This window comes from Vipera berus (assembly GCF_964194415.1).
Source record: "Vipera berus genome assembly, chromosome: 1".
NCBI classification, from domain to species: Eukaryota; Metazoa; Chordata; class Lepidosauria; order Squamata; family Viperidae; genus Vipera; species Vipera berus.
Window position 1 is genome coordinate 48,710,406 of NC_138202.1, and position 27,548 is coordinate 48,737,953.

Here is a 27,548-nt window from a genome sequence, read left to right on the forward strand (position 1 = left end):
GCAGCTTTTGATACCATCGACCATGGTATCCTACTGCAGCGTCTCAGGGGGCTGGGAGTGGGAGGCACTGTTTTACAGTGGTTCTCCTCCTACCTCCTGGGCCGCTCGCAGTCGGTGTTGACGGGAGGACAGAGGTCCACCCCGAGATCTCTCGTTTGTGGAGTCCCTCAGGGGTCGGTCCTCTCTCCCTTCCTGTTCAACATCTACATGAAGCCGCTGGGTGAGCTCATTCGTGGTTTCGGGATGGGGTATCACCAGTACGCTGATGATACCCAACTTTTTCTTTCCACCCCGACCCAACCCAGTGATGCCCTCACCGTGATGTCCCGTTGCCTGGAGGCGGTCCGGGTCTGGATGGGGAGAAACAGGCTTTGTCTCAATTGTGACAAGACTGAGTGGCTGTTCATACCGGCATCGGGCTGACCAGCCTTCTCCATCATTAACAATAGGGGATGAGTTATTACCCCCTGTTGATAGGGCTCGCAACTTGGGCGTCCTCCTGGATTCATGGCTCAGTTTGGAAGATCATATAGGAGCCGTGACCAAGGGGGCTTTTGCCCAGATTCGCCTGGTGCGCCAGTTGCATCCCTATCTGGACCGAGATGCTCTACGTACAGTCACTCATGCGCTCGTGACCTCCCGGTTAGACTACTGCAATGCCCTCTACATGGGGCTGCCCTTGAGGACCACCCGAAGGCTTCAACTGGTGCAGAATTCAGCCGCGTGAGTTTTGATGGGAGCTTCCCGATACTCCCGTGTAACACCTCTGTGAGCTACACTGGCTTCCGGTTGCCCTCCGGGTGAGATTCAAGGTGCTGGTAATGACCTATAAAGCCCTAAATGGCTTGGGTCCGGACTATCTAAGGGAACACCTGCTGCCGGCATCATCTTCCCATCGTCCTGTGCACCCCCACAGGGAGGACCTTCTCAGGGTGCCGCCGGTTAATGAATGCTGGCGGATTATTCCCAGGGGAAGGGCGTTCTCTGTGGGTGCGCCTGCCCTATGGAACCAACTACCCACAGAACTTAAGACTGCCCCCAACCTTCACTCATTTCGCCGGGACCTGAAAACTTGGCTCTTCGATCTGTTTGGTCCAAGCTGTGGGGTTGTTAATTTAACTGGGTTTTAGATTTACTCTTGGGGCTTGAATTTAATTTAATTGTTTTAATTGTTTTTAATTTTTGTATTCATGGTTTTAACTGCCCTGTAAACCGCCCTGAGTCCTATGGGAATAGGGCGGTATACAAATCCAATAAAATAAATAAATAAATAAATAAACTCCCAGAATTCCTGAGGCAGCGTGGCTCAGCTTGGAAATCTCTCCCTTTCCCCTCAGCATGGTTGGCTCAGGAATTCTGGGAGTTGAAGTTCACGAGTCATAAAAGAGCCGAGGTTGCCTACCACTACTTTAGGAAGTGACTGTAGCACTGAGAAAACCACATGGGAGGAATATTCTCATGAGGTTACCCTTGGGATTTAATGTAAGCATAAGAAGTCAGAGAGACTATGAAAGGCAAAATTTTGACACATATCCTTTGCCTAACTATGTTACAAGAAAACAGAGAGTGTATTGCTTATACAGGATTGTATTTGTTTTCATATTAAGGGGGAGAGGATGCTTGTGTAGAGATAATGAGCCAAACAGACATCTGCAGTTTGCATGCACATGATTTTATTTTGGTTTATTAAGTCCCCTCCCTTCCAATTCCCAAAAATAAATGAGATTATTACAGTAATCATCTTCTGTTATTAATTAATATTTCACCAATAAAATCAGTAGTAATTCTTTGAGTGAGAAATCATGTTGAAGTGATACATCTAATTAATACAAAATTAAATGACAGTCTCCAGATTTTCTGGTCCACAGCTCAGGGTTAAATTTCTCTGCTCCACTGCTAACAGTAAAGCCATAGCTCTGTAATAGTCATAAGTTCAGCAACAAATCATATGCTTTACATGCAGGGCCAGATGCAATCCCCAGATTCTCACAGAAACCCCAGAAAGCTGATGCCAGGTATAAAGCTGGTGCCATACGTTGAATTAGATGGCATAAGGTAGTTTCCTACATTTCCTATTCTATTCTATTCTATTCTATTCTATTCTATTCTATTCTATTCTATTCTATTCTATTCTATTCTATTCTATTCTATTCTATTCTATTCTATTCTATTCTATTCTATTCTATTCTATTCTATTCTATTCTTATTTGGCCATCGCACAATTCTTGCTAGAACAGATGAAAAAGGACTCACTCCTTGGCAATCCAAGTAGTTAATGACATCTATTCTTCTTCTGTTATCTACACAGATTTTATCTGAAAGCAGGTCTCTAAAGGCCAAATATGGTTTATAACTTTCAGCTTTTACTATAATCAGAAAACCTGTTAAAAATAATTTAGAAGTGTTGATTGATTGCCAGCAGTACTTTCTATTAATTTGCAGTTGTTGTTGTTAGCTGCGAAGTCGTGTCCAACCCATCACGACCCTATGGACAATGTTCCTCCAGGCCTTCCTGTCCTCTACTATCTTCTGGAGTCCATTTAAGCTCATGCCTACTGCTTCAGTGACTCCATCCAGCCACCTCATTCTCTGTCGTCCCCTTCTTCTCTTGCCCTCAATCTTTCCCAGCATTAGGCTCTTCTCCAGTGAGTCCTTCCTTCTCATTAGGTGGCCAAGGTATTTGAGTTTTAGCTTCAGGATCTGGCCTTCTAAAGAGCAGTCAGGATTGATCTCCTCTAGGACTGACCAGTTTGATCATCTTGCAGTCCAAGGGACTCGCAGGAGTCTTCTCCAGCACCATAGCTCAAAGGCCTCAATTCTTTGGCGCTCGGCCTTTCTTATGGTCCAACTTTCACTGCCATACATTGCAACTGGGAAGACCATAGCCTTGACTATACGCACTTTTGTTGACAGGGTGATGTCTCTGCTTTTTAGTGTGCTGTCTAGATTTGTCATGGCTTTCCTCCCGAGGAGCAAGCGTCTTTTAATTTCTTGGCTACAGTCCCCAACTGCAGTGATCTTGGAGACCATGAAAATAAAATCTGTCACTACCTCCATTTCTTCCCTATTTGCCAGGAATTGAGAGGGCCGGATGCCATAATCTTGGTTTTCTTAATGTTAAGTTTAAACTCAACTTTTGCACTCTCCTTCTTCCCCCGCAACAAGAGGCTCTTTAGTTCTTCTTCACTTTTTGCCATTAGAGTGGTATCATCTGATATTTGCAGTATCCTACTATATAATGAACCACTTTTATACTTTTATAAATGAATAAAATAAAATAAAATAATACTTAGTACTACACTTAAAAGGGCAACACCATTCCATTGCAAGATCTCTATGCACTGGACTGGACTGCACCATTAATACTCAATGGGAGTGAATGCAAAGAATGAAACTTGTTTTGAATGGCTCAGTGAGAATTAATCTCCAAATTGAACATGGCACTTATTTGATGGTCTCTATTTTAACATAGGATTTTTTTTCAACAAGCAATCATTCTGCATAATTTTTCTTTGTTGCACGACAAATAGATACAAGAATCTAATGTTAGATGTATTTCATGACATAGAAACTTCCATCTACTTTAATTATTAATGTCGAATAGGATTTCACATCTTTTTCTTAACATCTGGAAACCCAAAGGTGCTTTTTCAAAAGGCAACTGGACTTTCTTTGTTTTTCCTTAAAGACATTTCACTTCTCATCCAAAATGTTTCTTTAGTTTTGACTGAATGGTGGAAAATGTCCACTCCATTGAATGTTCTCCACCATTCGGTCAGAACTGAAGAAGCTTCTTGGATGAGAAGTGAAATATCTTCAAGGAAAAACAAAGAAAGTCCAGTTATCTTTTGAAAAAGTACCTTTGGGACAACCATGATCCGAATGACTGAGAATCTCCATAGACCTCTGGAAACATTTATAAAATTCTGCATCTTGCTTATATGGTATTATTTTTAATGCTAAACTATTGTTGACATTATAATAATGAAGGTTAATGAATGTAAGGATCTTGCTTTCACTATCTTAACTGTGATCATAGACTTTCAGTCCTGTGCTGGCCACTACTTACATCCTTCATATCGGGGAATATGCTACCACTGGAGGATTTGAAGATGCCTTAAATTCTTTTATTTAGGGAGACTTCCTTTTTCAATTATGTTTAAATGACTGGTGCATTCCAGACATGTATACACACACACACACACACACACACATTCAAGAAGAGTCAGAAAAAATACTGCTAAGATCTCATTCACAAACTGCAACATGCAGAAAGAGAGAGAGATGTTAACTTGAGAGTCTTTGCTCAGATTCATAGTTATGACAGGACAATGAAAACTAAATACATCCCCTGGTCCACGGTATTGTGTCTTTGCTTCATGTGTATCTTTGTATGCCAGAATTTAATCTTTATACTCACTACAGGGTATATTTTATATTCATACCCGTCTATTTAAAACATTATTATGGGAGCTAGCCTGACTAAATCATTTTGTGGAAAAGTAGTTTATCTGACAGCATAATTTAGACAAGAAGGTGCTCATCAGAGATTTAATTTACAGAGGCAGATTTATTTTCAGCTGACACTTAACAAAGTCTGCCAAAAGGAAAAAGAATGAGCCACTGCCTCTTATCTAGGCGTTGATCTTAAGGAACTATTTATAATAACCACTGGACTTTCCGTTAGTTTTAGATTACAAACCGATTAGCATCTGCAGATGCTTTGCATTAGTGTTATAAATGTATCTCTTTCCTGTTTGTACAGTTTTTATCTTTTCAGTGACTTGACAAGCCTTTTGCCAGAAGCCATTTTATTCCAAGACTTATCTATTGTGTACACGTAAATCCTCAACATACAACCACAATTGAGCCCCAGATTTGTGTTGCTAAGCAAGACATTTGTTAAGTGAGTTTTGCCCCATTTCACGACCTTTTTTGCCATGTTTGTTGAGTGAAACATTGCAGTTGTTAAGTTACTAACATGGCTGTTAAGTGAATCTGGCTTCCCCATTGACTTTATTTGTCAGAAGGTCGCAATAGAGGATCACTTGACCCCCTGGGACACTGTAACCGTCATAAATATGAATCAGTTGCTAAGTGTCTGAATTTTCATCATACGATATGATACAATACGATAATCTTTATTGTCATTGTCCCATACAGAACAACGAAATTGAAAAATCCACATCAACCCCACAAAACCCAACAAAAACAACAAAATACATATCAACATACCACCCACCCCACATATACACATTTAACCCCTAGAAACACTTTAACACTCTAAAAACTAAATACAGAAGTTCTCTCAGAAACTGCATTCTGCTGCATTCAAAGCCAAAACCGCTTTTGGATAAAAACTATTTCTCAAGCGGCTAGTCCTGTTCTTTATGACCCTATACCTCCTTCTAGAAGGCAGAAGCTGAAAGAGATCATTTCCGGGGTGCGTGCAATCCTGCACAATCTCCACAGCTTTCTTATAACACCTGGAGGCATAGATTTGATCTAAAGTAGGAAGAGTACACCCAATTATTCTCTCCGCAGTCTTTACGACCCTGGACAGCATTGTTTTGTGGATGCTGCAGTGGTCATAAGTGTGAAAAATGGTCATAAGTCACTTTTTCCAGTACTGTTGTTAACGTTGAATGGTCACTAAGTCAACTGTTGTAAGCCGAGGACTACCTGTATACATGTAGTTAAACCTGAGACCTTTGCAACCTGCGTCTTAAGACCTTCAAAATCTTTGTAAAGCAAAGTAGCAGCAATTGGGCTCACAGCATTCAAGTTATGCTGCTTATTCACAGCACATTTTACTTATTTATTTTATTTTGAATTCTGCCTTTGTTATTTTTACAAATAACTCAATATGGCCAACATAGCCAACATACGGAGAAGGAGCCTAGAGAGCATTTGGAGAACCAGTCGGTCCGAGTCTGACCGAACACAGTTAAGATCCTTTTCTAGATCTTATCTTGTGGCAATGGAGGTGGCAAAGCGCACTTACTTCACCACCCTCATTGCGTCCACAGACAACCGCCCGGCTGCCCTGTTCAGAGTGGTCCACTCCCTTTTAAATCAAGGGACAGGAGAGGACCCCTTACGAGGACGGGCCGAGGAATTTAGTAAATATCTGGTGGACAAAATTGCTCAGATTCGGGCTGGTCTGGACTCTGACTGGGCAGTATCTGACGAGAGGAAAACGATGAGTTTGGCCAAGAACATTTGGGAAGAGTTTGATCCTGTGACTCCAGATGAAGTGGACAGGATCATGGGGAAATTAAGTGCTGCCACGTGTTTATTGGACCCGTGTCCCTCGTGGCTGGTGTATGCATCTCGAGAGGTTACACGAGGCTGGATCCTAGCAGTTATCAATGCCTCACTGAGTGAAGGGTACTTCCCTGCCGCCCTGAAAGAGGCGGTAGTACGACCCCTCCTTAAGAAACCTGCATTGGATCCAGCTATTTTAAACAACTTTCGTCCTGTCTCCAACCTTCGCTTTCTTGCGAAAGTCGTTGAGAGCGTGGTGGCATGGCAACTCCCTTTGGTCCTGGAGGAAACTGAGTATCTGGATCCGTACCAATCGGGTTTCAGGCCCAGATATAGCACGGAGACAGCATTGGTCGCGCTGGTGAATGATCTCTGGCGGGCCTGAGATAGGGGTTACTCCTCTATCCTGGTCTTATTAGATCTCTCAGCGGCTTTTGATACCATCGACCATGGTATCTTGCTGCGTCTTCTTGAGGGGTTGGGAGTGGGAGGCACCATTCTACGATGGTTCTCCTCCTACCTCTCGGGCCGTTCGCAGACGGTGTTGGCAGGAGGGCAGAGGTCAACCCCAAGGCCCCTTAGTTGTGGAGTGCCTCAGGGATCGGTGCTCTTGCCCCTCCTGTTCAACATCTATATGAAGCCGCTGGGTGAAATCATTTGTGGTTTTGGGGTGAGGTATCACCAATATGCGGATGATACCCAGTTGTTCATCTCCACCCCAAACCAACCCAGTGATGCCCTCGATGTGATGTCCCATTGCCTGGAAGCGGTACAGATTTGGATGGGAAAGAACAGGCTCCGGCTCAACCCGGCCAAAACTGAGTGGCTTTACGTACCGACATCTCGTTTAGTTCAAGAGGTTCCATCTTTGATTATAGGAGGAGAGATATTACCTCCCGTTGATAGAGCACGCAACCTGGGCGTCCTCCTGGATTCACGACTCAGTTTTGAAGATCATATTGGAGTCGTGGCTAGGGGGGCATTTGCCCAGATTCGCCTGGTATACCAGTTGCGCCCCTTTCTAGACCGAGATGCCCTACGTACAGTCACCCACGCACTCGTTACCTCCCGTATAGACTACTGTAATGCTCTCTACATGGGGCTGCCCTTGAAGACCACCCAGAGGCTTCAACTGGTACAGAGTGCAGCTGCACGGGTAGTGATGGGAGCACCCCGATACTCACATATTACACCCCTCCTGCGTGAGCTGCATTGGCTACCGGTTGCCCTCTGGGTGAGATTTAAGGTGCTGGTTCTTACCTTTAAAGCCCTACATGGCTTAGGCCCAGGATACTTGCAGGACCATCTGCTGCCGGGAACGAATTCCCATCGCCCAGTACGCTCACACAGAGAAGGCCTCCTCAGGGTACCGTCGGCTAGACAATGTCGGCTTGCGACCCCCAGGGGAAGAGCCTTCTCTGTGGGAGCGCCAGCCCTGTGGAACCAGCTCCCCCCTGAGCTTCAGATGGCCCAAGATCTCCAGTCCTTTTGCTGCGGCCTCAAAACACTCCTTTTCCACCTGGCTGACCTAGACTGATAGGGATTTTAATTATATTTACAATTCTAACTTTATTCTTTAATTTATTTTAATTTATTTCAAATTTTATTTTTTAATTTACTGTACAGAGACCTTTAAGTTTTGATGTTGTTAGCCGCCCTGAGTCCCTCGGGAGATAGGGCGGGATATAAATCCCATAAATAAATAAATAAATAAATAAATAAATAAATAAATAAATAAATAAATAAATAAATAAATAAATAAATACCACTATTTCCCCCACAACAACCCTGTGAGGTGAGTTGACCTGAGAGAGAGAGTGACTGGCCCAAAGTCAGCTAGCTGTCTTTCAGGGCTGAGGTGGAACTAGAACTCATGATCTCCCACTTTCTAGCCTAATGCCTTAACCACTAGACCAGGGGTCTGCAACCTTGACAACTTTAAGACTTGTGGACCTCAGCTCCCAGAATTCCTCAACCATGCTGGCTGAGGAATTCTGGGAGCTGAAATCCACAAGTCTTAAAGTTGTCAAGGTTGCAGACCCCTGCACTAAACCAAACTGGCTCTCTAATAGAAATTACTACTAATTGTACAGAATGTTCAGAGCCTTTTGCATACGTTATCTCAGGAATCATTTCCCGCTGTGTTGCAGCAGATTTGGAGTGTGTTCTAGAGGAAGTGGATCCATACAGAACATGGGCTGCATTTGTTGTTCTTGATTGCTTGCGTGAATGAACTGAAGTCTTTCCTGTTGCTCACAGTTACAGTATATTCCATAGGACCTTGTCCATCATTTCACCTAATCTATTCAGAAAATCCTAGAAAGTTTCCAAAAACCCAAATTAAAATTATATTTAATAAATTGAAAAGCTAATATTTATGTCCTTATGCTGATGATACTGCAGCAGTTGTGTGCCAAATCTACTCTATTGTGGGAAGCTGGGAGTGAGGGATGAAAGATGGTCAATTTTACCTTTTTTAAAAAGGCATGTTGTCCCTTGCTAGTAAAAAAAACCCCTCCATGGTATTATTTTATGAATAAACAAGGTAATAGATAATACAATCATTCTAAAGGTCCCAAGTACAGGAAGAGTAAGAAAAAATACTGTTTAAACCTCTGGCGACATAGTCAGAGTACCTCATAAGATGCTTGATCCAGGTAGTACTGTATAAGGCAGCTTCCTAAACAGGACAGAAGTACTCCAATAGAGTTTGTAAGCCAGTGAATTAGCTGCTTGAGCAACCCCATTTTTTCTCAGTCAACCCAACCATGAAACTCACAGCTGGAACATGCTATGATTATTATGAATAGCTATAGAGTGGGAAATGCTTTTTGTACCTCATTATTATTATTATTATTATTTTAATCCCATTTATATCCCGCCCTTCTCCGAAGACTCAGGGCGGCTTACAATCTAAGCACAATCAATGTGCTTAGCAGTAGCCTTCATTCTATGTATATGCCTGCTTATTAGGGCTTTCACACACGCCCCAAGCGGCATTATTACAAAGTCAGCTTATTGCCCCCAACAATCTGGGTCCTCATTTTACCTACCTCGGAAGGATGGAAGGCTGAGTCAACCTTGAGCCCGGTGGGATGCGAACCTGCACTAATTGCAGGTAGCTGGTGTTACTTAAGGAGGCATTAGCCCACTGCTCCACCATTATATGATATTTGTGCACCAATCTCCAATGGCCATGCTATAGACTCCAATGGCCATGCTATAGCATTCACCTGAATAAGGAACCTAGCTGGGAAAAATCCCTGTAGAATATGAGCAGTTGACTTTGCCCTTTTTTCAAAGAGTGCCTACTAATTACTTGAAAAAAAAGTTCTAAAACAGGGGTCTTCAAACTTGGCCCTTTTATGACTTGTGGACTTCAACTCCCAGAATTCTGGCTGAGGAATTCTGGGATTTGAAGTCCACAAGTCATAAAAGGGCCAAGTTTGAAGACCCCTGTTCTAAGAGCTCAGGCAAAGGAACCATTATTCTCAATTGTTACCAGAAGCATCATTTGATAGCTTTAGATGTCCTGTTTTATGCTTATCAAAGGTAGCATTTAGTCACAGGTAACCCTTCTTTCCCCTAGTTTTTTTTTGGTATACACATTCATTAGCTAAAACAACGGGTTCCAAAGGTTAATACTGTACTACATTAAGAGGATTTCCTTTTAATATGTTGTAAGTATATTTCTTTTTGATTTTATCATTCTCTTTCGGCTTCTTGTATTAGTGGAAACATAAACAGGATTTGGTATTCCATCTGGATGTTACTATTCATAAATCAGACTTTATTTCCTGTCTGCTGATAATGTGCAATGTTTAGTGGCCTTTCTTCACAATGCTGTTGAACTATTGACTTTCCATTACAATAATAGGCAATTTTCAAATTATTTATGGTAAATAGAGAATGGAAAGGAGTGGAGGGTAATTAGGACATTCATTTTGGTAGGGAAGCTGGCTTAACTTCTGCTATTTAACATAATATTCCCCAATTCCTCAGTATGAATTTAGCACCCATCTGCAATGCCTTAAGCAGGGGTCCCCAACCTGTGGGCCGCACCCCGGTACCGATCCATGGCCTGTTGGCCACCGGGCCATGGGAATGGCTGGCGAGTGCGTGCATGTGTGCATGCACCCTCCTCACTCATGATAGTGCCACTGTGCACATGCTAGCGGCCCCATTTGTGCATGTGCATGGCTGCTAGTGCCACCACTGTGCGCGCACCCATTTTGCACATGCGTGCATGTACATTTCCCTGCTCCTCCCTTTTCCTCTGGGCTGCCAACCCCGAAAGGATGGGGAGCACTCTTTACAGCACTTACCAGCTTCCTAATCAAATGTAGAGACTAACCATTTGGGACTTGCAATCATGTATTAGCCATATTTGATCCTGGTTAGCCTTTCAAGATTGCTGAGATTCAATTATGAATTGCCATCTGGCTGGGCTACTATTGCTAAACATTGACAGCTTACCCACAAGTCCAGGGGGAAAAGAAAATCCTGATCCCCACATGTGCCTTGCCCTTCCTTACACTTTGCTTTATTCTCTCCCCATAATGCCAAGCTTGAGTAATTCCCAACATACATAAATAAACAGCTTCTCTCCAATACAATTCCCTTACTGAATTTTACATATTATCATAGCAAGGTGGACTAGCAGGTGGGACTTTCAAACTTCACTGTTGCATACTTTTTTTTAAGCAGGCTTATCAGTTGCTTTAACAACTGATCATGTATGATGTCTATTCAACATATATGTACACTAACAAGCACAGATAATATAAGTAGATATACAATTGACTTAGGAACAGATTTCTTTCTTGGTGGTGGAGTAATGTCTCAGTTACAGTCAGCCTCCAGATAATGTATAAAATAGCTAATTACTGGCAGTAGTAGTATGATTGAAAACCAGGAGGTGCTTTAAGACAATCCACTTGTGTACTCTTGCTTAGAATTATAAGGATGGACTGGGGCTGCTATGGTTATTGGCTACCTGCTCCATGATAGAATGAAGAAGACGAGGTGGTGCATAGAATAAAACATTGAAAGCTTTTAATATTATCAGTCAAAATATATAGAGCAACAATCCTCCATTTCTTCTTTAACAAATAGGCTTTCCTTTTTTAAAAAAAGAAGGAAATTTAGTATCATGTATCATGCATGTATCACTAATAGAAGACTATGGGTTTTTAATTTATTAAATTTAATTTATATGAGTTCAGAAACAATTAGGGTTAATGAATATTGGTAAAAGCCTAAGCTTTTTTAGATGTAATACATCTCTAAGTAGTGGGCACACTACCTTTTGAATGTTGAATTAGAGAGAATCTTGGTTGATATAGTTCTTTTTATAGGGGGAAAAAAGGTGAGGTTTCTCTTTCTGTAAGTGAGTGAGTATTCTCAGATTATTAAATTGTTGAAATACCAGTAATGTACCAAACCATTCCATTTTTCTAGTTTGATTTGTTTTCTTTTGATTTGAACACAATTCCTTTTCACTACTCAGTATTGTATTGTCCATGTACTTGCAGGAGCTGGGCATTATCTCCTTAATGGACAATTCTATTATTATCAAGCGGCTAAGTCTTCATAGATTACCAAGCAATAGTCATAAAAATCCATGGCTGTTTCAAATACATAATTCAATCCATGTTTTATTACATGGGAGATAAAATTGCAATATTTTACAGCCAGTGTAAACAGATTATGAAAAACATTCTTTACATAGACTGTTTTATAGAAGATAATTCCTTTCAGTATACACACAGTATTTTTTTCCTTCAGAGTTATTTCTTCCAGATTTATAATCCTATGCTCAGTCAATGAATTTAGTGGATTTACACTTGAATAGTGACATATCTGGTTACCCAATTAGTTCTAGAGTTCAAATATCTAACCAAGTATTAATTTTGTAGGAAAGTCATTGCAAGGACATCTTGGCTTTTTCATACTTTATTTCTGCTTGGCAAAATGAGAGCATCATATAAGTGCATGACAATGCCTTGAAGCTCTATCAATCATTATGCTGATCATTGCATCTTTATTACAAATTCTGTTGTTATTATGAGCTGACCATTGTGCTAACTCCTATTGAACTGAATAAATATCTTCAAATGTTTTTCCCTTATTGAGAAGAAACAATATTGTGAGAACTTGTGGAAGTTTTAGCTGTATTTTTGAAACTAAAATTCCTTTCCACTTTTTCAAACTTATTTTTGATTCAGCTTTTAGGAAAGAAAAATGGATTTCTCTAAGAATAGGGAAATTCATTGAACCTATGTTTGGAAATTGTTTTGTTCATTACACATCCACATTTCTAAGTCCTGTAGCAGATTTAAGTCTTAGTTGGGTTTAAAAACTGATTTAACCTTTACACAGCAAATATGGTTAATTACTCTATTTACTACATGTTTTCCAAAGGACATAGTAAAACCAAATGGTTATATCTATACATATATAACAGAATAGCACTCGGAAGCCAGAATTGGTTAGTGCTCCATTGACTGTGTTCATTATGCGTTTATGGATGATCGCTATAAAAAACTGCAGAAATGCAAAGTAGATAGATAATTTATTTTTTGCCATGTGTAATTCAGTTGGCTTTTATTCTACAATTGACCCAAGTACATATAATTTCTTTCTATATCTGCTTCTATGTACAAAAAAGCATGAGGTTGTCATTACTCAATTACAGCTGAGGTAGGATTCCTGCTCTTCAGAGTTACTATCTTTTCATCTGTAGTAATTTACACCTCATTAAGAAAGCCTAAATTAAGTTAGTTACTTTGTAGGCAACCTTAGTTTTATAGGGAGGTGAAGCCCATATTCTATAGCTGTTTGTACTTGGCCCAGGGATCAAGGAAATGGAAATTGATTTGCTAATTTGTCTAATATGATGTAAAATTTGGTAAATTTGAAGAGTTAAGGGAAAGCCTTTAAGGAATGCGAAGACCCATAATAATACCTTTCCTCTGAACAGATTTTCAAAGCTGTGTATGAACAGGTAACAGATGCAGCTTTTTTTCCTATAGGACATTTTGTTTTATTATGGTAACTCTTTGAAATAGGATCCAAGTAACCCTATCAGCCAGCCAACCTGGAGTAATCATGTTGTGCCTAGGTATTCTCATGCCCACTCTTTGGAAAACTTGATGTGAAAGTTACTATCAACAGATTCTCTTTAATTTGAAAAGCTGTCACCCTTTTATAGGGTACAAGCAAGAATTCTTTTTACTAAAACTAAAACATAAATCCATCAAGCCTATCAATATAAAAGGATCTCACCTGGGGATATATATATAATTTGCACAAATAATGAGCTGTCATAGTTGACTATATCCTGTGGATAAGCCTTGAGACAGGCCAAAGCAGGAATGAAAGAGTTAATTAGCAAGGTGCTTTCAAAAAGCCTTGACAAATACTTAACATATATTTGCCTTGCCTTTTAGCTAATAAAAAGAGAGAAAGAACCTGTGGCTCAGCAAGTTAAAACAACTGCCTAATATACAATCAGCCCAGGTTCGAATCTCAGATAAAGGGTATGACTGACTGATGAGAACATAAAGAGTTCGAAATGGCCATCTCAGCCTCCCAAAATTCTTTATTAGCAATTTGAATAATTTGCACAAATAATGAGCTGTCATAGTTGACTATATCCTGTGGATAAGCCTTGAGACAGGCCAAAGCAGGAATGAAAGAGTTAATTAGCAAGGTGCTTTCAAAAAGCCTTGACAAATACTTAACATATATTTGCCTTGCCTTCTAGCTAATAAAAAGAGAGAAAGAACCTGTGGCTCAGCAAGTTAAAACAACTGCCTAATATACAATCAGCCCAGGTTCGAATCTCAGATAAAGGGTATGACTGACTGATGAGAACATAAAGAGTTCGAAATGGCCATCTCAGCCTCCCAAAATTCTTTATTAGCAATTTGAATAATTTGCATATATATATATATATATATATATATATATATATATATATATACACACACACACACACACATATATATACACATATATATATATGTGTGTGTGTGTGTGTGTGTGTGTGTGTGTGTGTGTGTGTGTGTGTGTTTCTGAGGTTTTCGCGGGTGTTTGTATGTAGATCTTTGGTCCTTCGGGTTTCTTCCCACGTAGAATTGGAGGTATCAGGGCAACGTTTCGACGAAATCTCATCCGTCATCCTCAGGCTGGTGGCTTCAGCTTCGTTCTTCTGGAGATACCTCCAATTCTACGTGGGGAAAAACCCGAATGACTATGTATGTATGTGTGTATGTATGTAGATAGATAGATAGATAGATAGATAGATAGATAGATAGATAGATAGATAGATAGATATAGATATAGATATAGATATAGATATAGATATAGATATATATAATTTTAATCCCATTTATATCCCACCCTTCTCCGAAGACTCAGGGCGGCTTACAATTTAAGCACAAACCAATGTGCTTAGCAATAGCCTTCATTCTATGTATATGCCTGCTTATTAGAGCTTTCGGCCCCTGCCAAGCGGCATTATTACAAAGTCAGCTTATTGCCCCCAACAATCTGGGTCCTCATTTTACCTACCTCGGAAGGATGGAATTGAATTAATTGAATTAATTAATTAATTAATTGAATGGAAACTACTGTGCTAAACCTTAAGCAGATTAATTGTCTTTAATTGGGCAAATATTGGATTGATATTTCAGTTGATTGTAAACTACCAGGAATCCTTGGTTGATAATGCTTTATACAAAAAGAATAAATAATTACTTGTTAACTTACTAAATAAGGTAAAATCCCCTTTTCTGATTTTTGCAATAATTAAGGATTTCAAATACCATAAACAGAAATGTGATTAAGCAACGGTGTATTTAGTAGTGCATCAATAAAACTCTAACCATTAACAAAAATCAAATCAAAAGTGAGTATTTTAAAAATGTTTAGCATTAGTCTAGATCAGGGGTCCTCAAACTTGGCCCTTTTATGACTTGTGGACTTCAACTCCCAGAATTCTGTGAGTTGAAGTCCACAAGTCATAAAAGGGCCAAGTTTGAAGACCCCTGGTCTAGATGTTAAGAGTTGGATACCATAATAATATCAAGGCCCACTCAAATCAATGATAATTTGATAGCAGTTTTAGATTAACTGTAGTTAATAAGACCTTATCCTTTTTAATATATTAATCTGAAAAGATGCTACCATAGGCTAAAATCACTCTTCTGCTGTGATGTCTCAGGTTATCATTTCTGTCACCTTTGAGAACAGAAATCTTACACAAAATGGCCTCTAGATATAATCTCTTGCAGAAAGTTCATGGCTGAGCTATAAGTTGGTTTAGGGATTTCAAGATTGTAAATAGCAAGAACTATGCTCTGAAACAAATCAAGATTTGGTATAGTTGCATTCATTTAAAAAAGATTCTATAGTGCAGGGGTGTCAAACTGCCGGCCCGCTGGCTGGTTGCATCATATGGAGGCCACGCTCACCCCAGCTCTGGCAATGCAAAAAAGTCACGATACGTTGCAACACGTCACGTGACGTGGCGAGTTTGACACCTGTGCTATAGTGTAACTCCAGGGATAATGTAACTCAAATAGGATACTTAACATTGCCTGGATGACATTGTTTGGGTTTGTTTCATTTAAAGATGTTGCATTTTTTTTCTTTTGTTATTTTTTAGTAAATGATGGCTTTCTTTTGCTTTTTTTTGTAGCATTTACCAAAAGTAGTGTTCCTTCGGATTTAAATTCGGCTAAAAGAGATACCAAGAGCAGGGCTGTGAACAGGATGAAGCTATTGACAGAAAAGGAGAAGTTTTAAAGCAAGAAGATGGTAGACAAATTCACTGCAGAAAATTCAGCTCTGCATCTTTAGTTTTTGGCTGCAGCTCCAAGCAAGTGTAGCTATATTTCGGAAAGCATTTGGGGAGCCCTGGTTCAAGAATTGCCAAATATTGTTACCATTCCAATTATTATTTAAAACAAGGCAAGTTAAATTTGAAGATGCACCATATGTTGTAAAATGCCAGATTGCCTGGTATTCTCTTTGGTTTCCTTCTACCAGTTCTCTAGCAGTCTTTTCTGAATATATTTTATTGAAAAAAAGAGAAATAGTGTATGTGTCCATAGACACACCTGCACACATGCTGACACAGAAACTGTTTATGCTTTAACTTCAAAGACTTAACAGTATTTTGACTGAATAGTATCCATACAATAAAATATAAATACATTTTGTGATAATCGGGAAATGCTGAATAAAAATGGTTTTGTCTATGTGTACATGTTCTATAATATTAAGAACTGTCCATACATAATAGTATTTTACAACAAAAGGTGCCTCAAACATATTATGCAATGATTACATTATCATGATTAATTATAGACATAGTTTATTTCTGTAACAATGAACTGAATTTCCTCCACCTGATCCAAGCTAACAGAAAAATATCACCTAATCCAAAATTGGAGGAACTCTTTGTAATAAACTGTTTTTGTCAGTAAGCCCAAGAATAATTTTGTTTCTAAAAATTAATACATCTTAATAATTAATGAAGTATTTTTGGTTCTATTTGTTAGAAGAGTTCAGAGTTACACTATTTAATTTTACATTATAGATCTCATTGAGGCTACTTATATGTTAATAAACAAATTGGGAAGGTTTGACAGGAGAGATATTTTTATATGGTTATTTAGCCTTTCAAACAAGTACTTCCCATAATCATAGCATTTTTACTCTTGTTTTATCCAGTTATTGAAAAGTTAATGGAAATATACATTATTTTGGCTATATATTATGAAGTAGTTTAATTCAGCTCTTTCCTTTTTTGACATTTTAATAAAGTCCAAAAATACTCTTTCTCTTTCCCTTCATCAGCCACAATTATTATACTAGGAGATTAGACATATTGGCCCTAATTCTCACTAACAGATGAAATGATAGAAGGTGTTAAAGCCACAGGAACCTTGGGCAGGAGTGATCATGCAATATTGGAATTCAACATTATGCAAGTACAAGCAATAGAACACAGTCAAACTAGAGACTTGAACTTTAAGAGAGCTAATTTCCATAAACTTAGAGAGAGCTTGGGAAGGATTCCATGGATGAGAATCCTCAAGGGGAAAACAACTCAAGAAGCTTGGGAAATTTTGAAAAGTGAGATTATAAAAGCCCAGTCTAGCACAATACCAACAAAGAAGAAAAATAACAGCTCTCAAAAGAAACCAGCATGGCTGCATAAAGAACTCTGATAAATTGAAAGACAAAAAGGACAAGTATAAAAAGTGGAAAGAGGGGCACATAACTAAGGCAGAATATCAGCAAATAGCCAGAGCCTGCAAAGATGAAGTGAGGAAAGCTAAGGCTCAAAATGAACTAAAACTTGCAACAAAAATAAAAAATAACAAAAAAGCTCCTTTCAACATGTAAAAAACAAGAAAAAAGTGAAGGAAATAATTGGTCCATTAGTGGGAGAAAGTGGCAAGAAGGTGACAAGCAATGGAGAAAGCAGAACTATTTAACTCATTTTTCCATCCATCCACACAAAGGGAAAAAACAGTTCAACCTATCAAAAACAGTATTGTAAAAAACAAATTAGAAAGTTAAGATAGGTAAGAAAATGGTAAGTGAGCCCCTGTCCACCCTAGACAAGTTCAAAGCACCAGGACCGGATGGATTACTGTCCCCCACCCCCAAGGTTCTGAAGGAACTGACAGATGTGATCTCAGAACCACTGAACTATATCTTTCAAATATCCTTGAGCACTGGGGAACTACCAGAGGACTGGAAAAGAGCTGATGTAGTTCCCATCTTCAAAAAAGGGGGAAAAATGGATCTGGGAAACTACAGACCTATCAGCCTGACCTCAATACCTGGGAAGATTCTGGAAAAAATAATCAAACAACAAATCAGTGAACACCTTGAGGCAAACAAAGTCATTACTAAAAGCCAAGATGAGTTTGTCAAAAACAGATCATGCCAGACAAATCTCATTTCATTCTTTGTCCAAGTGACAAAATTAGTGGACCAGAAGAATGCTGCGGATATAATTTACTTGAACTTCAGTAAGGCATCTGATAAAGTAGATCACAACCTATTATTTGATAAGATAGAAACCTGTGGGTTAGACAGCATCACCACCAGATGGATTCGTAGCTGACTGATCAGCCGTACTCAGAGTGTGGTCCTTAATGGAACTGCATCTACATGGACAGAAGTGTGTAGTGGGGTTCCCCAGGGCTCTGTTTTAGGCCCAGTGCTCTTCAACATCTTCATCACGATTTGGATGAGGGGATAGATGGGGAACTCATCAAATTTGCAGACGACACCAAGCTGGCAGGAATAGCCAACACTCCAGAAGATAGGTTTAAGATACAAAAGGATCTTGACAGACTTGAACATTGGGCGCTATCTAACAAAATGAAATTCAATGGTGAAAAAAGTAAGGTTCTACATTTAGGCAAGAAAAACCAAATGCACAGGTATAGTATAGGTGGTACCTTGCCCAATAGTAGCAACTGTGAGAGGGATCTTGGAGTCCTAGTGGACAATCATTTAAATATGAAGTGTGCTGCAGCTGCCAAAACTGCCAACACAGTGCTAGGCTGCATTAACAGAGGGATAGAATCAAGATCCTGTGAATTGTTAATACCACTTTACAATGCCTTGGTAAGGCCACATTTGGAATACTGCATCCAGTTTTGATCACCATGATGTAAAAAAGATGTTGAAACTTTAGAAAGAGTACAGGGAAGAGCAACAAAGATGATTAGGGGACTGGAGGCTAAAACATATAAGGAACGGTTGCTGGAACTGGGTATATCTAGTTTAATGAAGAGAAGGACGAGGGGTGACATGACAGCAGTGTTCCAATATTTCGGGTTGCCACAAAGAAGAGGGAGTCAAGCTATTCTCCAAAGCACCTGAACACAGGACAAGAAGCAATGGATGGAAACTAACCAAAGAGAGAAGCAACCTAGAACTAAGGAGAAACTTCCTGACAGTTAGAACAATTAATCAGTGGAACAACCTACCTCCAGAAGCTGTGAATGCTCCAACACTGGAAGTTTTTAAGAAGAGACTGGACAGCCATTTGTCTGAAACAGTATAGGGTTTCCTGCCTGAGCAGGGGGCTGGACTAGATGATCTTCAAGGTATTATTATTATTATTATTATTATTATTATTATTATTATTATTATTATTATTATTATTATTATTATTATTATTATTATTATTATTATTTTGAAAGTTTCTTGCTTCTGATCTGCCAATTGCAAGCCAAGTCCTCAAAAAGAGCCAACACAGTAGTCAAACTAGAAATTGTACTAGTGATATGGATTGTTTCCTAACAACTTTTCTCTAGATAGTGGCATGCTCTTCCAAGACTGGTTATTTCATGTTAACAGTAGTTTATGTTAATAATGATGTCAGCTTTAATTGGTATTTCATAAGCCATGCATGAACTGAGGGTTCTTTGGAACTGCGTGATCTGCCTGAGGAAGATATGGAAGAGGTACGAACTTCTGCAGCCCTGTTGTAATAAAAAAGATATTTCCTTTTACTTTTTTTCTAGTATAATTGAATATTCAGAGAGCAAACTGTTCATGCAAGTACTATGACCTGGTGGTATGGTTGCTCGTTTAGAAAGACTTGCTTTCTCATAAATGTCTTGCCTATACTGGTTCAGTAGTCTTGTCTATATAGAGAGAACCTGTGACTCTCCAATGAATAGAAATAGAAATGACAATGGAGGTCTTGTAGTCCAGCCTCCTGGACCATTTCAGACAAGTGACTGTCTAGCCTCTTCATAAAAAGTTCCAGTGATGGAGTGCCCACGATATCTGAAGGCAAATTGTTCCACTGGTAAATTGTCCTCACTGTTAGGAAGTTTCTCCTTAATTCCAGGTTGCTTTTCTCTTTGGTCAGTTTCCAAGCATTGTTTCTTGTCCTGCCTTCTGGCGCTTTGGAGAATAATTTGACCTCCTCTTCTTTCTGGCAGCCCCTCAAATACTGGAATATTGCTATCATGTCACCCTATTTCTTCTTTTCTTTAGACTAACCAAACCCAATTCCTGCAGCCATTCATATGTTTTAGTCTCCAGACTTTTGATCATCTTGGTTGCTCTTTGAATTTTTTCCAAAGTCTCAATATCTTTTTTGTAGTATGGTGACCAAAATTGGTTGCAGTATTCCAGGTGTGATCTTACTAGGATTTTATAAAGTGGTCCTAATAGTTTACTTGATCTTGATTCTATGCCTCTGTTTATACAACCCAGGCCTGTATTAGCTTTTTGGGCTGCTGTTGCACTCTGCTGGCTCATAGTCAAGTGATAATCTGCTAGGAATCCAAGGTCCCTCTCACAGTTACAGGTCTCACCTAATCTGTACTTATACCTTTGATTTTTCCTGCCTAAATGTAAAACCTTGCTTTTCTCCACATTAAAGTTCATTTTGTTGCATAGGGCCCATATTGTTGGACTCCAATTTCCAATATTCTCAGCTAGAACAGTTATACTAGTTAGACATATTCTGGGGGGTCAAGAGAATTTAATCCTATTTTAAAAGGTCTCATTTTTTTCTGGGTCAGGTTGAGGTAAACAGTATTCACAGAAAATGTTTCCACTCAACTTTTAACAATCAGCCCTTTCCCTAACATCACAAACCACCACCTACCTTTCAAAAAAGTTCCCTAATCTTTTCGGTCATGTTGCAAAAGAGCATGGAAGTCTGCTCTAAAATAAAGTCTGCTCATAACAGCCCGGTGGCACCAGCCTATGTCCGAATGTTACATAATAAAAATGGCTTACAAAGAAAGACAGAATTTACTGGATATATGAAAAGTTCCTGAGAAATAAAAACAACTGCTTCTCTCTTAAGGATCCTTATGGAAGATCCATGTACAGTAATATGCAAATGCTTCATTTGCAATTAGCCTATTTTTTCCTATGGTTGTACTGATGAGCCTGTGTGTGATCTTCCAATCATATACAAAAAATACTCTAGAATAAGAAAATCATGGAATACATTGTAATTCCACTGGCAATAGGCATTTTAGACAAAGTAAGAGGAATTATCCCAGGTAAGATGGTGCATTAGTGGAGATATTTCTTTATAATTTCCCACTGCAAAATATTTTTTCATGGTCTACAGAGTAAGGCTTTTTTCCCCTAAAAGGTGGGGAGGGGGAAAGCACTATTTACTTATCTTATTTTGATCCAATGTCTTGCAATAACCCTGCAGTCCTTTTATATATTTTAGACTATTTCTAAAACAAATTAATATTTACATGTTGTAATATAAACATGAAATTTCTAAACATTTCTATTTTTAATTTTAAAAATAATTTATACAAGAAACAATAGTCTATAATGTCAGAAAAAAATCCACAATAATGAGAACTAACCAGGGTGTTCTGTACCAGCCTGCTACCGGCCCTGCAGAAAAGGCAGGGACAACCCCTTTTACAAGAAGGCAAGAGGCTGGAACTAAGCCTGCCAAATTTATGGATACAAAAGCAAACAGAACAAGACACGAACCATGAAACAGGAGCTATTCAAGCAGTTGCCTTCAGCAAACCAGCCCTCCCACGCATTCCCCTTTTATACAGTTCAGGGTGTGGCTTCTCTCTGCCTCCTTCGGAGGTGCCCCATTGCCTTCCTCTGTTTACTCCTGATTGACTGCCTCCTGCGTTGGGCGTCCTTGAACAGGGCCAGCTGTGGGTCATCTTCATCCACGCTGTCAGGCTCACACAGCTGGGTCTGCGTCGTGACCAGGTGGGAGGGGCCTGGCTGAGGGCTCTGTGGAGCCTCAATATTATTCTCAGCAAGTTCTTCAACACCCCCCTCCTCCTCTGAGTCGTCCGACCCAACTGCCGAACCCACAGGCTGACCCTGAATCACAACACAGAGTTAACTTTGATCTGTACTTGACTGAGCGATTATTTAGGAAATCTGATGCAATAGGTTAGACTGGAAACATGAAAAAAAATCCCAGAAGATCACTTGTATACCATGCAAGAAAACTGCAAATGTGTGCCTATGTATGTTGTGAGCCTTGGTGGTACAATGGGTAGAATATAGCAGTGCAGACAAACTCTGCCCACAGCCAGCAGTTCAATCCTGACAGTCTCAAGGTTGACTCAGCCTTCCACATCCTTCCGAGGTCAGTAAAATGAGGGCTTAGATTGTTGGGGACAAGATGCTGACACTATAAACCGCTTAGAGAGGGCTGTAAAGCACTATGGAGTGGTGTATAAGTCTAACTGCTATTGCTATTGCAATTAAGTCACTAGGAATCGCATTCAAAAGTAATTACCTTTTTCACAGCAAATTTCACAGTTTACAGCAACGGTACAGTTTTCTACTATAAAAATGGTCCTTGTTCTTTATGCTAGACACCTCAAAGAATTTTAAAAGCTGGGCTCACATACATCAAGTAAGTAAGTAAATAGGTATATATTTATTTGACTTTTTTGCCACTCATTTCTCCTCAAGGCAACTGTTATAGGTACTTATAAAAGCTGTTTAGGGGTTTATATATTAATAAAATTTTAGTTGGGCCTGGAAGCAAATAGGTAACCAGCGTAGTTCACTACAAATATATATTACAAATGTGTCTCCAGAATTTCATAACATTCAGGAAATAAGTGGCATACTGCACCTATTGTAACATGTAGACAATCTTCATTATATTAGACAATTTTTCTGTTTATCTTGCAGAATTTTATCTGTGCTAGAATAAAACTTTGTCTGTTTCTTCCAAGTGGACTTCTGAAATTAATGACACATTTCATAGAATGTCTGACTTGAAACATAGTCAAATGACAACAAACATCCTCTCTATTAATACATTAGAAAAATATTGTTTTGAAAAGCATGACTGCAAGATACAGCCCTCTCATTATAATATTTTCTACTATGTCTCTCATCCAGCTAAGCAGTTATCTGTGTTAATGTGGGCTTATAAATTGATCATTCTCAAAATTTAAATTTTGGAACAATTTTTTTTGTGTGTGATTTTTCCCCCTAAGTAGCTACATCCAGAAATTTTGGAAGGTGGAATGATTACCAAACACAGGGAGACAAGTTTAACATTTTTCTTCCATGTCACACCTAACCAACCTTTGCCTCCAGAATTTCAGTTTTGTGCCAGTTGAAACTTCCTTCCACGTTTAATAGCAATTTTAGATAAGGATCTTCTGTGGAAAATGAATCTGGGAACAAACTTGCAATTGCTGACTTATGATTAGCAGAAGGCAGTCATAGCAGGGAGAATCAGCCTGTGGAGTTTTAAAACCAAAATAGGGTTAACTATTTGTTCCTCCATAATATTGACATGCCAAAAGTAACCAGATAATTATCTTACTTCGGTTTGGAAGGGGGACAGAGGTGATCAAGAAGGAAAATATTGAAACAATGCTCGTAAAAGGATGCAGTGATGATGGGAGCAGGGAATAATTTGTACTGTGATTTTGGAGTAAAGGGTTTTTAACAACTATTTTTTTTTTTTTAAAAAATGGAGAGATTTAAACACCAAAACTGAATTGTTGCCAATGAAAGGCACTTCTTGCTCCCTCAGGTTTGGACATTGTCTTTTTGCCCAGAAGCTATGCACTTTTGGTTCCTGATGCTCCCTCATTCATCTGGAATAATTTGGGGGATGTAGTGGGGGCAGGAAGCAACAGCAGGGGAGGGAAAAAAGCCTCCTTCCATGAATGGAGCTCTCTTCTATTCATAAAACAGGAGTTAGGCTCCAGGCCAATGTGCAGATGGATTTGAATAGTAAGTGACCATCTATTTGAAGTATATAACAAATATTTTTGTAGGAAAACTATCAGAACAACCGAAAGGCTTCTTGAAAGCTTTGTATTATGACAGTTGTAAATATTAGGGAACCTTCCATTTTGCTGCCTACATAAAAAGGTCAAAACTCCAGTTTTTGTCTCTAAAACAATCTTATTTAGAGAATTACTTGCATACTGTATTTGAACTCTGGAACTGCTTCATTGTGTTGCTAGTAATAGGGTGGCCATTCATAAAGATCTCTTCCTTTCTCATAGTTACATCCTATCTAAAAAATGTTTCTCATTGCTCTTTTTCCTATTAACACTGGATTTTCTGGAGTACATTAGAGCACGTGATTTAATCCTATTCCTTTCTGTTATTGCTCTCGTGTATTGTCACTAAAAAAAAAATCCTCATGCTGTTCCTGCTCAGGGTGGCTGAGGTTTAAAACAAGCTGAAAATACCCCAATGACTCTCATTCAATTCATGGTGAGATCCATGATTTCTCAGGAATTTTTCTCTTTTAACTAACCTTTTTAATACTGCCTTTGAAAAGTAGGTTTATGTGAAAAAATAGAAAATACTTGTAGCTTGGGGGGTTTAGATTTTGGCAGTGATTTGCTCTCCAAGCTTGTTTCCATTTAGTTCCTGAACATTTCATTATCAGACTAGGTAACAACATCAATCGGTTTATGTATTAAAAGTGACACCATCAGAGGGCCAGCACTAGATCACGTGGGCTTAATTTCAGCCTGTGGGTGGAAAGAAGCATATTGTTTGTTTTAATCTACTGTACTAAATGTGATAGTTATTCGGCAGCCCTAAGCAAAGGAAAATTGAGGGTGAAGGGGATAATATGTTGAATACTAAGCTGTTCAAAATGGACAGTGATTTGTGTGTGTGCGTGTGTGTGTGTGTTTGTGTGTACGTATGGGTGAAGGTATATATATGTATGTATGTAGCATGTGTGTGTATGTGTTATGTATGTATATAGATAGATAGATATTTTCTTTTGAGAGCAGGCAACAGAATTTCATTTTTAATGTGTGCCAGTGTGCTCACAGTAAAAATGACAATAAAAGTTATCTTATCTTATGCATAGGAACAGTAAATCCAAAAATCCAAAATAAAGAATGATCAATGTATTTGCTTATTTTGAATTTTACACTATAACCTAGTGTGCGGGAATGAACAGTAAGTCAAGGCAAACGTGGCTTAAATTAAAGTGTACCTCTGCTATAGAGGCTCTAGCTGGCATATGTTATTATTTATCTGTAAGATTCCTATTTAGATCTTAAAATATGTGGAAATGTAGCATTCCAACCAAAGGAGGACACTGTCTCCTTTTAACGCTTCATGCATCAGAAATTTCCTGAAAAATGGGGAATACATTAAGAAACTGGCCTTAATGTTAATGATTATTTACCTAGGAAAACATGCAGATGAAAACTTAATTTGACTCTCAAATGAAGAGTAAGAAGAAGTAAGAAGTCACACTATTACTATTGACACTCTCAACCACACATTAAAGGAGTATTTTATTGTAGTTCATAGACTCAGTGGCAAAGTGAGCATTATAAGACCTGTAAAACATTTTGCAAATCAGGGGCCTATTCATTCTGAACAATTGGCTAAATGATATGGATATAGGCTTGAAAGAATGGAATAGAATAGAATAGAATAGAATAGAATAGAATAGAATAGAATAGAATAGAATAGAATAGAATAGAATAGAATAGAATAGAATAGAATAGAATAGAATAGAAACTTCAACTCAAAATAGATTATGTATAGGTCTTATTTATAAATAGTTTATAAATGAAACCTATACAATAACTGTAGAAACAACCCAATCATTTACAGTAAAATATTTCCCCATACTTTCATGTGAGATACTTTTCTTCAAGATCCAATATACCTTATAAATATTTTATTTTTTTATTAAATTTATTTACTGCCCATTTCGTCTTGAAGCAATTCAGTTCTGCAGTGTAAACAGTTCTGTCCACATTTATCAAACAATGATTATATCGAGATGCAAAATGACAGCATTTTTAAAATCTTTGTTTCATTCATCTTCTTTTCAGGATATATTTTCAAGAACACAGCATGACCTCCTTCCAGAAAAAGATGGATCACTTCATTCATCTGACCACTGAAATATTGATGATGATTTGAAGTGTGTTAGATCTGGCAGAGATCGATGACTCTATCAAAACTTGTATTATCATTTCATTGTGATTCATTCCAAATTCTAACTCTGTAAAGATGTATTTGTAGAATCCATATGGCAATGCATATGGGCAATAGCATGGTATAAAGGGCAGAAAAAATATCCAAGACAATGGTCAGAAAAGATAAATTTGAGTCTAGACTAGATCTATAACCAGAATTACCAGCTCAGGCAAGATCCCCTCTAGTTCTTATGAAGATAAAGATAGGATGGAGGAAATGCATTCACACTTACAAGATTCTGTTACTTTAACCTGATAATAAACGTACTATTAGCTGGTATGACTGGTTTCCTAGTTTGGTCAATCTTGGAGGGCTGACACATAGCAATAGCACTTATATACCACTTCAGAGTGCTTTACAGCTCTCTCTAAGTGGTTTACAGAGCTGGCATATTGCCCCCAACAATCTGGATCCTCATTTTACCAACCTCGGAAGGATGGAAGGCTGATTCAACATTGAGAATCAAACTGCTGGCAGTTGGCAGTCAGCAGAATTAGCCTGCAATACTGCATCCTAACCTCTGTGCCACCATGGCTCTACCACTGTGCCACCATGGCACCACCATGGCTCTGTTAGAAAAGCAACACATATTCTTTCCCCCTAGATACAAAGGCTGTAGAATTAAGACTTCCCTGTTCTTTTTACAGATTTAGAACATTACCTGTTCATGAACTGGCTTCATTGCCAACTAACTCATAATGAAGAACAGATTTTTCTACCAGGAATCATCCTTCGGCAGACCATAAAATTTAGAGTACAAGGTTCAAACCACTATAGCAAATATGTCAACCATAAACAGTAGGTGAGTTAAAACCTACAAGTTAAGAGCCTTCCTTAATTAGTATGCTCCCTTATGTCCTGATCACCACTCAATAAAGTTACTGCAGCATGGTCTAGGTGGAACAATCTTTTGGGCCAACTGTAATTTCTGTGTCATCTCCAAAGGTCATTTCCAATGTGGTTGGGATATTGGCAGATACGTAGTCCTGCTATTACAGTGTAACACCACAACTGTAATTGCAGCACTGATTAGTAGCAGTCTTTGGGCCCAATTTATCAACTGACCGTACAAAACTTATTTATTGAATCAGTCTACTCAATCATAGAGGACTTTAACCACAATACATTTCCCATTAACTTAAAATATTGGAAAAAGTTAAAACAAGATACTGTTTTACTTCTTATAAATTAACCCAGTGCAAACAGGTGTTTTCTCTAAAATAAAGAGAATGTTGATAGCATATTAAGCAGGTTCTCCCCAAAAGGGTGTG

The 27,548-nt window shown here is 38.7% G+C and overlaps 1 protein-coding gene across 5 annotated transcripts in view; it reads left to right on the top strand.

Annotated features, from left to right (window-relative positions):
* The window catches only part of CEP128 (centrosomal protein 128), a 223,176-nt gene extending 196,924 nt beyond the window's left edge, over window positions 1-26,252 (top strand). For 4 of the 5 annotated variants that reach the window (XM_081316238.1, XM_081316240.1, XM_081316239.1 and 1 more), the window contains one exon: window positions 15,974-16,501. In XM_081316238.1, coding sequence (XP_081172364.1) covers window positions 15,974-16,080 — 107 coding nt within the window. In that variant the 3' untranslated portion in view covers window positions 16,081-16,501. Of the gene's footprint in view, window positions 1-15,973; window positions 16,502-26,129 lie in introns of those variants that run through there. The other variant, XM_081316241.1, reaches the window with a different exon arrangement.
* The last annotated feature ends 1,296 nt before the right edge of the window (window positions 26,253-27,548 follow it).